Source organism: Trachurus trachurus (genome assembly GCF_905171665.1).
Source record: "Trachurus trachurus genome assembly, chromosome: 19".
Lineage (NCBI taxonomy): Eukaryota > Metazoa > Chordata > Actinopteri > Carangiformes > Carangidae > Trachurus > Trachurus trachurus.
Window position 1 is genome coordinate 7,725,328 of NC_139913.1, and position 15,813 is coordinate 7,741,140.

Sequence of the window (15,813 nt, forward strand, 5' to 3'; positions counted from 1 at the left end):
AAAGTTTAATCACTGCTGAATAATTCAAGTAATTATCAATGAAATATTCAAATCAGGTCATTATTATTATTATTTTTTTAATACTCTTTTTTATTGGTTTTTTCAGTTTTATAAGTACAAACAGGACACAACAGAACATCTAAAAAAGAAAAGAAAAAGAAAAAGAAAACCCACCCCAAACCAACAGTGAGCGCTGCGATGTACGTATACATAAAGTGAATAAGTAAATAAAAATAAAAATAAATAAATAAATAAAGAGAGACAGGTAAATGAAGAGCACAAACACAGAATAAGTTAAAGGGAAAAACAAAAAAAACAAAACTGGCAGTCCTCATCTTGCATGGACAGATGCTGAGTTAAAGCTTCTGTAAAAAGGAGTGTAATGGTTCCCAGATCCTCCAAAATTTGTCTGATTTGTGATTGAGGTCATGAGTCAACTTCTCGAGAGGAATAAGAGCAGAAATCTGTGATATCCACATGTCGACTGTGGGGACCTGGGGAGTCGACCACCGCAGCAAGATACATTTTTTAGCCAGAAACAAAAGAATTGTCAATAGAGATTTCGTGTCTGTGTCCAAAGAATTGTCTGGAGCATCATGGTTGAGTAAAAAGAAAGAAGAAGTCAACAAAAACTGTTTACCAGTGACCTCCTGGATTACAGAGTGAACCCCCTTCCAGAAAGTCTGGATGTGGTCACATGACCAAAACACATGGATAAATGTACCTTTTTGTGTCTTACATTTAAAACAAAGGTTGGAAGTGTCAGGAAACATTTTCTGGAGGCGAACAGGAGTATAGTAAGTTCTGTGAAAAAATTTAAAGTTCTGTTCATGTATAGAGATTGAAGTACATTTAGGAAAAATCCCGCTGCAGATCTTGTCCCAGTTTACAGGAGTAAACGTCACCTCCAAATCACGCTCCCACAACAACTTCAGAGAGTCATAACCAGAAGAATCAGAATAAAGTAAAGAAGTATAAATCTTGGAAATCAGACCTTTAGGAGTCTTTGCCAGAACTATAGTGTTTTCCAGTTCTGACAATCTCATACGTATCCCGCCTGTCTTCAAGAGAGATTCTACAAAGTGGCGAATTTGGAGATACTTATAAAAATCTTTGTGAGGAATATTAAAACCAGTCCTGATTTGCTCAAATGATTTAACCGAGTCAGAGTCCAACAGGTCTGTAAAGTTTGACAGACCCTTAGACATCCAATCCAACAAACCAATACTCCTAATCTGTGCTGGTAAATCTGGATTCAGAGCTAGGGGAGAACAAAGAGAGATGGCAGGATCGATATTAAGGTATTTCTTTGCATCTCGCCAAGCCAACAGTGTGTTATAAATAATTATGTTATTCTTGTGAAGATTTAATTGATCTATATTATTGATAAAAGGAAGGGAGTTAAGCCTTCGGGGATAACAAAATAAGGATTCAAGACCCAACCATAGAGAATCTTTCCTGTTCATAAACCAATTTGACATTGTTTTAAGTTGTGCAGACCAATAATATAATTGTAAATTTGGCAGGGACAGGCCTCCCAGGTCTTTTGGCTTGGTAAGTAAAGAAAACTTAACTCTTGGATGTTTATTATTCCAAATATAGCGAGAGATATGGGAATTCAGTGACTTAAAAAAGGCAGGGGTCAAATAGCACGGGAGATTTTGAAATAAATAGTTCAATCGAGGGAGAACATTCATTTTTATAGTGTTGATTCTCCCAAGGAGAGAGGTTGGGAGGGAGGTCCATTTTGTCAGATCATTTTTAATCTTTTGAATTAGAGGTGAGTAATTAGTTTCAAACAGGTTGTTTAAGTCAGGGGTGACAAAGATGCCTAAATATTTGAAACCCCTCCTGGACACTTGAAAAGGAGATTGAATTGACATATCCTGGGGAATATTAAAGGGCGTAGCGACTGATTTCCCAAGGTTAATCTTATAACCTGATAAGGCACTGAATGTGGCTATGGTATGTAAAACTGCCGGAATTGATTTCTCAGGTTTATTCAGATATAAAAGAACATCATCGGCAAATAGGGAAATTATGTGGTTTTCTTCACCTACCCTAACTCCAGATATATCAGGATTAGCTCTGATGGCCTCAGCTAAAGGTTCAATAAACAATATAAATAATAAAGGTGACAGGGGGCACCCTTGTCTGCAGCCCCTGCGCACTGGGAAGCCAAATCAGGTCATTATTAATGTAATATTCAAATACCAGTGAAGTCAAAGCACTCGAATATCTTACTTTGGAAATCATCTCTCCGAATTAATGTGGTGCGAATTCCTTCCTTTTGAAATGTTCAATTATCGGTTTCAAATTTCAAAACTTTTATGTTAAGTGTGCATATTTCTTAAGGTTCATAAGAGTAGGTAGCCAATTTTTTTTTTTAAAGAAAACTAGTTTAATTCATCATTTAAAATTGCTCAAATTCATCTAGCCAAATTCAGATGTAAAAAAAATCAGGATACTTAAAGCAGAAGTAAGTGGTTCGGTCGTTTTCGCTAATGCTGCGTTCCAGGCAGGCTTTTGAAATCGTAAATTACAGCTTCAAGTCACAACTTACGACTTTGTAGCGTTCCAGGCAACCCACTCGTGTTTTTCCGACCTGTTTTACCGGTGAAAGTCACTATAACGGCCACTCGTAACTTCCGACCGGTGAACTCGTACCAGATCGAACTGGTACGACTTCACGGTCGGAAAAATACGAGTTTCCTTGAACGCACCATAACAGTCCTCGTCCCTACGTCGCCACATTCACGGCGTCCCTTGGCTGCACACACAGCCCTGCATGCCGTTCTCTCTCCTCATTGGATAAAAACTGTAGGATACGATAAATGTTTTCTCCTCGACTCAGAGCAGAGCAGAGTGACTGACAGACCCGTGTTTCAGACCAAACACTCTATGTAAGTGATTGCTGTCGGAAGATATAACTATTTAAGACTTATATTAACACAAATATATCACTTACTTCTGCTTTAAATTGCCTCTGACAGTAAAATTAAGATATGGCTACAATTCAGATCTGACCAAGCCAAATATTTAAAATAAAAAAATAAAAAAGTATGATGTGTGATGAAAGTTCAAAATGAGATATTCAGCTTATGTGTCAAATCTTTATGGGCCTCATTTGCTTCCATAACTCTCTGTGCTCACTTTGCCACCTTCCATGCACGCAGTTAATTAGTCATTTCACAGCAGGACTGTTCCATCAAAAATGACTTCACTCCTGACTCATGACACTCTCTGGCCCTGTTACAGACTCTAATCAATAGCTCTCCAACCAGACATTGAAAGGCTTTTAACCGACACACAGCTAACGGCGGGTTGCCACTGAAAAGCCTGTGTCGTGTCAGCACAGAAATCTTCAAAAAAACAAACAAACATCCATGCGGCCCTGTCTTGCAAAAAAACAAAAAAACAAAAAAACAGAAACACAAACCACTTCTCCACCTACCTGTGCTCCACTTTCTTGCGATTGACACACATGGCCCTCTGGTAGCCTTGAGCGACGCACACCTTGTGGCGGCTGCACTTCACATTCTGGCATGGGTCCTTGGTGGTGTCCATAGCTGCAAACACAAAACAAACAGCACTGAAAAAATCCATCCAGAGGTGTCAATCACAGCTCAGGTGTTTTTTTTACTCTAATATATTTGTATATTTTTTCTCCACCTGCAGGAAAAAACATAGAACTTCTTGCTGTTTGTTATTCATGTTTTAAAGGAGACATATTCTGCCCCTTTTCCACAAATTAAAATAGTTACCAGGTGTCTTAAAGACATGTCTGTGACATGCTGTGGTCAAAATACCCCAAGGATCAAACATCACAGCTCTCTTTTCATCTGCTCAAAACAGCCCTGTTCAGAACGGCTGGTTTCAAAGCCTGTCCCTTTAAATGCAAATCAGCCACTGCTCGCCCCGCCCCTTTTACTGGTACCAGGTAGGGGTGGGGTTGTGCAAATTTGAAAGCTAGTTACATCACTGAAGACATCTGAGGGAACAGCTCATAAAACCACATGGATTTCAATCTAGGGAGCCTGCAAATTAAATATTTTTTGGTCAATTCTCACATTTTGAGGGCCGGAAGGCAAGACAAACACCCAAATATATGTTAAAGAGCCTTCAAAAAGTGATATTTCCATAATATGTCCTTGTACAATCTTTTTACCAATAAAAAGTGTATAATTAAGTTCCTGGGCGTGCAGATGTGGAAACTCTCCGGACGCGTGTCCACAAACCAGTGTCCACACGTGAGGTTTCTTTTGCATATGGTAATTATTTATTGACACAAACAATTCAGGTAAGGCACTGTATTGCTGCTCTGAGGTGAGTGAGTCATACATCACCCTTCATCACGGTCAAATCACTCTATCACGCTCAAACACGTTAGATCACGATAAATCTCGGTCAATCATGTTCAGAAAACGTTTTGCTCTCCCACTCCACACACACCTGAGGCTCACTACGCCCTTACCTATATCCTCTTTCCCCAACCCAATACCCCACCTGGTTGTCAAAACAGGCAAAATGGCTCCTACATGTCCCCTTTAAAGAGACTCATGTGTTAAACAGTTGGAAAAAAGAGCTATTTTAACGTGCTGCATGATCAAGGTCTGTGTATTTACACCATTTATAATGATCTTCCATCTTCGCCTAACTATCATTTTCAAAGGCGTATGCAATAAAAATCACAAAATGTGTAATGAAGAATATTCTAGCAGTGTGCACAAATGAGTCCATTGATTTTACAGTCAGCACTGCTGAAAACATGGACGCCTAGCTGTCATTAGCGAGGCAGCCCATCGTCAATAGCACTGCCTGCAGTCTCCAACGACTGTCTCTGATTGCGAGAAAACCTGACAGCGCTGATTGAGCATCTCTTTCTCTTGGCTTGTCACATCTCACTTCCCACATGTCAACTTATCACTGTCTCTCTCCGGCTTGCCTTTTCCCTCTCTCACACTAACATGCACACTCCATCTTTGTCTCCCACATTCCCTTTCTTTGCATCCTCTTCCCTCCCCCGCTTGCTTTCTCTCTCTCTCTCTCTCTCCCTCCCTCCTTCCCTTCCTCTGCTGCATCTCTCTCTATATCTTTGGAGGGTTGAATGGTTCAATGCCAGCCTCTTTTCCACTGATAGACTCAGATGGAAATAGCTCTGTGTCCTTCACCTTCCTCAGTCTGCGGTCAATGCCAATCCCAAACTGGATGTCACACCGTCCCCAACTCCATTTGCCGCCTCTGCCGGAGAGGCCCCTCGCATGTTCAGATAAATTTAAGAGTGAGTGGCGAGCGGCAGTGAGCGAGAGAAATTTAAACTGTGAAAACCTGAGTCAGCTTCAAGCAGCTGCTTTGTAGTCAACACGGTCAACAGACGAGGTGTCTCTGCCAACAAATCCGGCAGCCACTAGGTGAGACTTTGATGCTACAGGAGGGAGGTATGAGAAAACAGTGGACTCTTATGAGATCGGTGGATGACAAGACGTCTCCGAGGGGACCCAGAGACACTGGTGAGAAGAGGCTGCGTGTCTGAACAACTGCTGAGAAGTCTGACCAAAAAACCAACTGACTCTCAGAGCTCTGAAACTCTTAGTCGCGCACAGACACGCGGCGTGCACGGCAGACTTATAAAACACTTTATGGAAGAGGAGCAGAGCGAAGCAGCTGGGTTTAATCCGGGCAGACAGGAGATAAGAAAAAAAAACATGTTTGAAGATAGAACATCTTGATCTTTTTTCTCAGGTTCGGGTAAAGGAGATGACACAGAATACAAATGGGGCTTGGTATTTTAAAACTTGGTTTTGTTTGTTTGTTCTTTAGTTTTCATTTTAGTTCGGATACAAACAACTGATTGGCCTTCGGCAAAAAGGGTGATTCAACAATATGTTATGGAGGAACGAGAATATAATTGGAGACATGCTGTATAGCTGCATCTATGGGTGCTTGGATTGCTGTAAGATATAGCTGTGCAAAAAAAGTATACGATTTTATGACAAACACTGCTGCCTCAAAACAAGAAGGCTCTGGGTTTAAGGTCTTTCAGTGGGTTCACCAGGTTCCTCTGGATGGATGGATGGATGGATGGATGGATGGATGGATGGATGGATGGATGGATGGATGGATGGATGGATGGATGGATGGATGGATGGATGGATGGATGGATGGATGGATGAATAGATGGATGAATAGATGGATGAATAGATGGATGAATAGATGGGAAAGCAGGATCATTGGATATTTGAAGATGTTTTCATGTTTTGACAGTTTCTTTTCTAATTTGTGCAAATATGAATTTGACATGTTATTTTAGTGCAGATTGAACATTTCCATCCATTTTATGTTATTATTTATTTTCAAAATAATACATTCAGACAACTGTTCAGCCTTTGCACAGTTATACTGTATCTTTTGGGTTCAATCTGATCTGTTTTGTTACATAGTTTGTCTGCAGGGCTACTGAACAACTACAGAGCAACGAGACATGCTGTTGAATGGAAACACCAGAAACTAGGAGTGAGGTAGAGCAGGACTTCAGTTGTATTAGCATAGAAATAAACTAGCAGCCTCCATATCAAAGGCGACGACTCATGAATAGTCAAAAAGAAAAGAAATGAGTATCTGTAATATGCGGATGGTTTTTTTTATTACATTATCCGTCTATTGTAATTGAATTACAAATCCGTTTATCTAGGAGCAACTTCTCAGTGTTGGAGAAACTCATAAAAAATACCAGACGTAGCATTTAGGCTGTGCAGAGCAGCTCAAAGACAGATAGCTGGATTCTGCCAGTGCTGATAGCTCATAAACTTGAAACAGTCATTCCATATAAAAGATTTTGTGACCACTTGACTTTTATTCACTTCATCTGCTCCAACAGGTATTCTGCTCTGTCATGATTTAACCCCCCACGGCTGAACAATATCCAGACTCCACGGATGACGGCACATTTGTCTCCAACTTCGCTTTTGATTTAGGACGTAAAACCTCCCAGAAATCAAACCCGACGCATCATTTTGACTATTTTCTTGACAACAAAGAAGGTAAAGACATCTCGTATTTTCTGTAGCATGCTTCAACGGATCACATCAGTTCTCTCTTTAGTGAAACTCATCACTGAGGTTTTCTGCAGGCTTTCTTCTGGTTGATCTTTCAGAGACTGTCACTGTATATTTCAATGGCAGGTTTAACACAGGTTCCAGTCACGGACCATAAACTTTTATGGGGGCAAGGAACCAAACTCTGTGTTTTTCAGTGTAATATCCCGTAAACTATATTCTCGCTTTCATTTGTGGAGTTTTATTGTTTTTTAACTGGTGGTGAGCAGCAGCGGAGCACTCACAGGAAACCAACGCTACAGGCTGTGCTGTGCTGTGCTGTGAAACCCACATTGGAGGAAGAGTCAAATAAATCCAGAGAGCTCCCAGAGAACTAAACTCCACCAAGTCTCTGTAATCCTGCTCATGTTATTTTAATAATAATACATTTTTAATCTCCGTCTGAATCCCCATCTGCATTAAAACACACAAGGTTATAGGCGATCATACATACGAGCTGGATTTTTCATTCTCGTAGGGGGATGTTAACGCTTGAGCTGTACAGAAGTGGCGAGTGAGATGAACCTTATGACCTTATGACTTCAGAATTTGCTGGTTCAATTTAATCCAGGTGTAAAAGAAAAGGCCATGCCAATAAAGCATTTGCGTTCTATTAAAGAAAAACTGGAAGATCAAAAGACAAATAAACAACATTTTCAGGCTCATCTAAATGACCTGTGGAGAAGAATTGATTTGGAGTTGTAGAACGTTTTCTTGAAGCCATATTATGTGATTTGACCATTTGAGGCAGCAGAAAGTCGCTGTAAACGTAACAATATACACCATTGCCCATGCAGTTTGAATGGTTTTGTTTTCAGACACACTCCTCTTTTCGTTCCTATCTATACATATCAATAATTACCTTTGACCAGGTTCAATGATCACATACTGAGTCCCACTACCCACGAATTCATGCTTGTGGACAGTATGCCACAACATCTTATTATTATGTTATGGGGTGGCCGGCCATACTCAATATTAGTGATTGAGTGACATTGAAAGAGCAATATTAGACATTCTTATCCATGAAATCCCCCCGAATATGTGTTTCTGTTGAACTGAAAAAGGTTGAAAAAAGAATTGAAACAAATCCTTAATCCTATTGTTTAATACCCCCAAAGTCTGGGGGAAGAGATTGATCAATAAAGTTTTGATAAGAGATACATTTTATATATCAAGAATTAATCACATTGTCACAATCATTTCATGAGAAGAGGTAGAAAATATATATATTTTATTCCAACTTTATGGGCAACGGTGTACATAACCGTTGTATGGCAAGATAAATGGGGTTTTTTCTCTTCATTCCATTCATACCATACATATAAAAAATGTTGATTATAGGGGTTTAAAGCCTAACAGCCATGTCCTCTATTGATATTCATGAAGTAATCCAAGAAACATAAAGTATTTTGTATTCACGCCTCACTTCATGTAGTTCAGGTCTTAACCTTAGATATTTTTTTTCATCATGTTAAGTAAGACAAGATTGCTTTGCTGTACTATATGTTCCCATAGAAACACAGCTCGGTGTCTTCAGTACAGCTTCAGATGCTGATGTGCAGCTCTCTCATTCCCTCTATGTTCAGCATTCATAAGCACCCTCACTTCAAGTCTGCCTCCAAGCAACAGCTTAAACCCAAGCACATCCCTCATATGGTATTCTTGTACAACTCCTACATATTGAAAATGGAATCCAAACACAAGATTTAATTTGCATTAAAGATCAAGTGTGTTTTTCACCTCGCCTGCTCTCCTGGCTGTTGTTCGCAACGGCGCTGCATTGAGAATTCAGTGCAGGACCGGGGCCTATAAGGGGGCCATTATGGGCTCTAAATCCTCTTGTAATCATGTCAACAAAGGCAACGTGACTGCACCGAGCCTGCGTCCAATCTCCCGGAGTTTTTTTTGGTGATCAAAAACACATCAAAGCGTGGCTGCTTTCCAGTAATCTATCAGCTCCGTCCCTGTCGAGTCTGTGGTGGTCACATCTGAATTCTCTGCTTAGAGTGACGTCTTGAAGCTGGACAGCATCCTCAATCATCTACCATTTGTCTTTCATCCAGATTGTCAGAGCATGTATTTAATAAAGTACTTCAGTGGGCCTGCACAAAAGGAAAAAAAAAATCTGCAAAAGACCTGTTAATGGGCTGCCAAGAAGTAGTAGCGCCCATCTGAAACTGAAAAGATTTAGCTCTGATAAATATTAAAAAGCACGGGAGAGATGGACCCATCTGACAGCTTTAAGTAAATTAGTTTCAACTGGATTTGCAATTACTGTCATTACTGTCATCTAAGAAGACTCTTTTATAGCCTTCGACTTAATTGGTGGCCGGCGAGTTAAAGCAGCCCGCAGCTTTTATTCAACTCCAATGGAGATATTAAAGTATTTACCGGTACTTGCAATTAGAGAGGATACAACACACGTGTTCACCTCTAATCCTGAAACAGCACGTCTGAATGGTTTCCTGAAGTTATTGTACAAGTAGACGCATAATCAGATTCAGGGTGATTATAATCTAATTAGTAAAAAATTCTCGAAACACAAAAGAAGTGTAATTCATCAGCACAAATAAAGGATGTCAAGGTCACACATGACAGCTCCTCTGTTGAGTCAGTGCAGTGCATGGTCTCTGTATTGTTTTGAAACAGAGAGCAGACTCTGCGGAGGTGTCTCTCTCTGAACTCTCCCGTTACCTCTTTTGTTCTGTCTGCAGCTTGCAGGTACACCTTGCCCGCTGCCTCCGCTTGTCTTGTTGAATTTGCAATTAAGAGGACCTTGATCAATTAGGTCTGCGGAATTAGTCCCAGTGGGAGCCGTGATGGGGATGAAATCAATGGTATTCAAATGAACATCGCCCACACCACAGCAAATGAGGCGTTTTCTTCAGATTACATTAGTTATTCCCCCTGTTGTAAAAAAGAAAAAAGAAAAAAAAGCAGATGAGTGGGATAACATCTGGAGCTGCTTCCTCTCACATCTTCCTCCTCTGAGGCAAAGTCTTTGATGACTTTAAAGTGAGGCGATGTAGCTGCGGTCCTGACCTCCCAGACTCACCCTGCAGCACCAACACACACTGGTTGCCCCTGAAGCTTAGTTGAATTGGCTGCAACACGTATGAAGAGCACAGTAAACGACCGGTTTAAGCTGAACTGCAGCTCAACCTGATGCACCACGGAGTTATCTTAATATCTGCCAACATGAGTGAGTCATAGCAACATAACAAGCCTGCAGGCCAAACTGATGCCGCACAACCTGCTTTTAGTTTTTCACCGTCTGATTTTTCTATTTACCTGAAATAATTGATAAGGGACGGATACAGTGGATGTTTTCATTTTAATAGAAACTGCATTTATGATTTATCAACTATGGCTCTGCAGTAAAATACTTCACAGATTTCACAACTCTGTATCTTCATGGACCATCGGTTTATTATCCTACAAAAGCCTGCAGCTGGAATTCAACCATATCATATCACAAATTCATTTTTTTCTTCACAACTGTTACTTGGCCTATTTATACTACTTAATACTGGTATTTATTCATAGTTGTATTAACAGTGGCTGCGTTTTTCTCCTCACCATCCAGATGCAAATAAATGTTTTTAACACCTGATGCTATTGAAAGTGTTAATTACAACTCTTTAAACATACTGTTTGAGGAGTGAATATACACCATTTATAAGCCGACACTGACTTATCATCAGCTATTAGAGATGTGACGTTAATTAGGAGTGTTTCTGAATATATGCACTCTATTTTTAGCTACATTATACAGTGTGGCTCTGCCTGTTGAAGCTAAAGCAAAGCCACAGAGAGCAGTGAGAGTGAACCAACACTGGTCATGCGTGGGGAATAGACAACCAAAACAATCACCTGCAGGACTTTTAAATGCTCTGTAGAGCTGGATCATAATAACTCTCTGTGGTTTCATCATGTCAGGCAACCCCCCCTTCAAACAAAAGTAGTCTTGTGATCCAGTGTGAACATAAAAATATTGATTAGAGTTGCTTTAAACTTCAATCGCGGCCCGTTTGCACTGCAGCATGTTTGGTGAAACATTCATTGGGAACCAAATATTACAAGTGCACCATAGACACATTGATGTTGGATTTTTCAAATGCGTGACTCAATGTAACTCAATTGCTTTTTTATGACTTGGGTAATCTGATTATTTAACATGAAAAATTTCAAAGATGATGAAACATTTACAGATGTATGATGATCCCTCTAAGTGCTCTCTCGTATCGTTTTTCATATCCGTTGAATACAGACAGACCACTTGACTGAGATGAAACAGAACTGTTCAATGTTAGTCACACAGTCAGTCACTGCTCCTCCACAGCTGATTTTCTTTCTTTCTTTTTTCCGTCTTGTTGACTAGGAACAGACCCTATGGAGGTAAATGGAGCCTGGTGGGAGTTCTGACTTGAGCCCTCAGCAACAAAGGCAATTATAGCAGGCTTTTCAAACTAATGGATCTGACTGAGGGCACAGCCTCCCCTTTCCTGAATCACAACTGCCTTCTCACCCTCCATACGCGCTGACACCTCAGACCTGTGCTCACGACAGCAGGCTGGATGACCGGAGACAACTGCTGCAATTAAAGGAATCCACACCCCAACAACATGCACCTATGCTATCTATTTGCCTGGAGCTGATGTATAGAGGCAGACAGGGTCTAGCATTTATTGCACAAGTCAATACTGTCAAAACCAGCTTTGCATATGCAAGAAAACACAACCAAACATCAAATGAGACCGCACACCCACCATCAAATATATGTCTGCGAGAAAATCTGATCAGATAAAATATTTCTCTCTGACTTACTTTCATCTGAACCCGTGTTCTCCTCCACGTTTTTGATGTAGTCATCCTGTAAAGGAAATATATTTGCATTAATTCACTTAATATTTCATGTTAGCTGCTACAGTAGAGAAGGCATGCTTTCTCTCTAATGCTAAATGATTTTTCAGTCATTATGAGAATGATTCAGAAGAGCTTAAATAATTAGACGAAAGGAAAATTACAGACGTGAAATAATACAGAATCTTTAAAACGTATCATGAATAACATTAAATGCAGTTAACACGTAGCAACTGGGCTAAAAGTGAATTATGATAACACACAAAACAATTAATCCAATTAATTCTATTAATTTATGTGACAATTTCACTCAATATAAAATGTATGTTGAACATTTGATTGACTTATATATTATTACAGTTCAGTGCAAGCTGGATAATAATCATTTAAAAAATAAAATTGTAAACAGGGGATTGAACAGCCACTAATTATCGAATCAAATGATAAACTTCCCTATAAAATTTCACTCTTTTGCTGATGACATTCATTTGTACTTTCTATCTTTGTGATATCTTTTAAGACTATACGTGGTGGATGTATAGGACTTTATTCAGGACAATACACATACAGATATAGTTGAATTCACTTCACTAAACCAATACGTAATTTTACTTCTTTGTTTGATTTCGGTTAAGATTTTGGTTAAGATTTCCCCAACAAAGCCTGTATAAATGAGATAAGGCAGAAAGACATTGAGGAGGCGTTCATTTGTTTTTTTTATGCTGGGATTATTAGACGAGATACAAATTGTAGATATTTATAGATATGAGGCAGGTATTGCTACTTTATAGGCTAGCTGTTTCCCAATTCCCACTATTTATGCTTAGCTAAGCTAACCAAATGCTCCAGCTACACATTCAGCATGCAGACATTAAAAGTGGTATCAGTCTTCTACTTCTTGGCACTGAAACAGCTGCATTGCAACATGTTGAATTATTCAGTTGAATCATATGGAGCTAGAACAGTTATATGTTGTTCACAAAATAAACTCAAGTTAACTTAGTTGCTCATTCTGGAGCTTTTAACCTTAGAGTTTTAACATCTGCGACTCTGTGACACCTGAGGAAACTCAATTTGGTGATGAGAGCAGATGTCATAAAGTCAAAAGCACCAGAACAACAAGTAAGAGGAGCTCGACTTTTGATTTTGTCCATTGCTGTTTCCACAGCTAAAATTAACCTGTCAGCTTCTTGACATTTATTCGTCATTTCATCAGTTAACACTTTGAAGCTTTACTTTTGACATTAATGCCACAGGTATTATATTCCTTTTCATTCCTGTTGTGGTTGCTGTAATGCATCTTCTAACATCAGGTAATCAACCACAGCACGGCCCTGAAAGCTTAAATGTATCTCATAAAAGAATTTGGACCATCTCCGCTCCCACGCTCTTGCAAGGGGGAATATTTGCAAACTAACTCTGGTTTTTTTAGATTGTGTCCCCGGCGGCACTGCGCTGGAACGATAATAAAAATGCAGCCTCCCTCTGCTGTATCCATTCTGACCCATTTCTCTCTGTGTCAGGACCGAGAGGATCAACTATAAAGCGGTTACTACTCGGCACAAGGCCCAGAGAGGACCCCGAGGATCAGGTCTGTTCAGTTTAGCTTGGTCTTATTCTGCTCAGGGGACAGGAAGACTGAGCTCTCAAAGTTAAGCCGAACAAGTATAGCCGAAGGCATCTTAAATACTGTGCACAGGGGTGAGGAGTTGAAATCATACTTTTTGTGTTTACACTTGTTTTTCCACAATGAACTGATAGTTGCGTGTCTAAAATAAAGAATACACTTGCAACACATTGATCAGCTACACCACATGTTCTGTTGTTTCACATTACTGTTTCTAATTCTTTTTTGTCCTTACGTTGTTGTATTGCATTGTGTTTTTTTTCAACAAGATGAGCTCTTACTCATGTGGCAGGTGACACCTACAGCGTGACAGGGACGTCAAAGTAAAAACAGACAGTGCTTTGTACACAACAACAACAACCAAAAAAAAAAAAAGCGACACTAACCTCGACTTCCTGTGGCAATGACAAGCAGCAGTGGGGGGAGAAAAACAGGGAGAGCCATTGTTAGAGATGAAAAAAAAACCAACAAAAAAAAACACTTCACAGTTTTCATTTTGCTTCCATTCAGCATGCAAACAGTGGGTTGGTTTATTGCAGTTATGGCAGCAGTTAAACTGTCAGCCCTTAATGCACGCTGATTGCAAATACATGCCTCAGTCTCGCTCCTCTCGGGGGACAACATAAGACAGTCACAGAGGATTATGGGCGCTTATTAACCGAGGATGATCAGCTGCCATTTTCTATGAGCTGGCAGGGGTCCCGATCACTAAGGGCCCATATTCTCCGGCTGTATTTACAAGCGAGTGCCAAACGCCATGGTTCCCACACTACAGTAGCTCACAAGTTGCAGATGAGCCATGACATACCACATCGGCCTCGGAAAAATACAGGCAAATTGGTGGGAATCTTCAAAGTCAACAGGCAGATGTGATTTAGACGTTTTTTTTATAGTTGCAGCAGCAGACACAGAGAGCGCATTTACTAAGCGTAGCACTGACAACACAGACAGATATAGCTCCTGTAAAGTACAACCTTGAGTTAACAGGAGAGTGACTACTTTCCTTTCATTCCATTTCACCGTCTTGGCTTCGGTCCAAGGGCATTACACATCAATACCCACCACACAGCCTCTCCCCGTGTGTGCCATCATTCAATGCTCCGGTGTGTTTGAGAGAAATATAGCCCTGCATGGTTTATTTCACCAACTCAACCCAGTAAATAAACCTAATTCTCTTACACACACACATATACACACACAGTCATACCTGTCTACTTAACAGTCCGGTGACAGCATCTTAATATATCACTATGAGCAATTTACAGGCCACACAAGGACAAGCCAAAAATGCCAGAGCTTGGCATTAAAAGGCTAAAGTCGGAATTCATCACCAGGCCGAGGCAGGACTCTAGATTTCACCTCAGAGACTGTTTCTTGGAGGTAAATATTTTCTCTGTAGCAATAAAACGTCCAGATGCTTCATACGTGTGAGGCAATATCACTGTTTTTTATCTAAAAAATTAAAAAAAAATCCCAAGAATCAACTGGATGTCTGCAATAAAGAAGAGGAGGAAGACATTTGAAATATATCCTATGAAATGTAAACACTGCCAGCGCACTAAAGGTTGCAGCCATTACATGCCTCAGATGTAACGATCCGCAAATTCGTTATTCGCGGTGCTTCTGCAGCTCCTTGGCTCACAGAGCTGCAGGGACCCAAGGCGGCCCTACAGCGTGTCCTAAAGCCTGGAGTGCTTATCTTCTCCCAGCAGCAGTGTGACAGCAAGGACACCAAGCTGGGGCTCCATTTAGTCCTTCACCAAGGTTGAGAACTAGTGCTGTCTCACTGAATCCCAGCAAGGCTGCTGCTACAGTTCACAGCAGCGAGGCCCAGACAAGGGAGGGAGGGAGGGAGGGATAGGTGGGAAAGATCAGGGAGCGAGGGGGTATGATATTCATGGTGGAGGTCCCCTGAGTTAGGTGATTCATATCACACACACCACCTCTTCTGCCATTTGTCAACAAGGCTGTAATGCAGCCGGTGTAAAACAGAGCCAGGAGGCTAATGGAGCTTGACTATCCAGATGCTGCGACCGCTCCTCCCGGGCCGCTCGCTGGTATTAGGCTGACAGCGTTTGGCCACGAGCCTGACTGCGCTCCTCTGAGTTAACGTCTATCTCACCTCGACCGAACCCTGTCTGCTCGCTGACATAAATACCTCCGTTCACCCCCCCTACCCCCCACTCCAAACAGGTCAAAAAACCACAATGTCACCCATGTGCACAC

General features: G+C 40.7%; 1 protein-coding gene across 1 annotated transcript in view; it reads right to left on the minus strand.

Moving 5' to 3' along the window:
- LOC311003156 (testican-2) overlaps positions 1 to 15,813 on the minus strand; it is a gene marked incomplete at its 5' end in the record, with an annotated part of 43,227 nt that overhangs the window by 10,249 nt on the left and 17,165 nt on the right. Inside the window, 2 exons of the mRNA XM_083994841.1 lie at positions 3,455 to 3,569; positions 11,925 to 11,970. Coding sequence (XP_083850967.1) covers positions 3,455 to 3,569; positions 11,925 to 11,970 — 161 coding nt within the window. The remainder of the gene's footprint in view (positions 1 to 3,454; positions 3,570 to 11,924; positions 11,971 to 15,813) is intronic.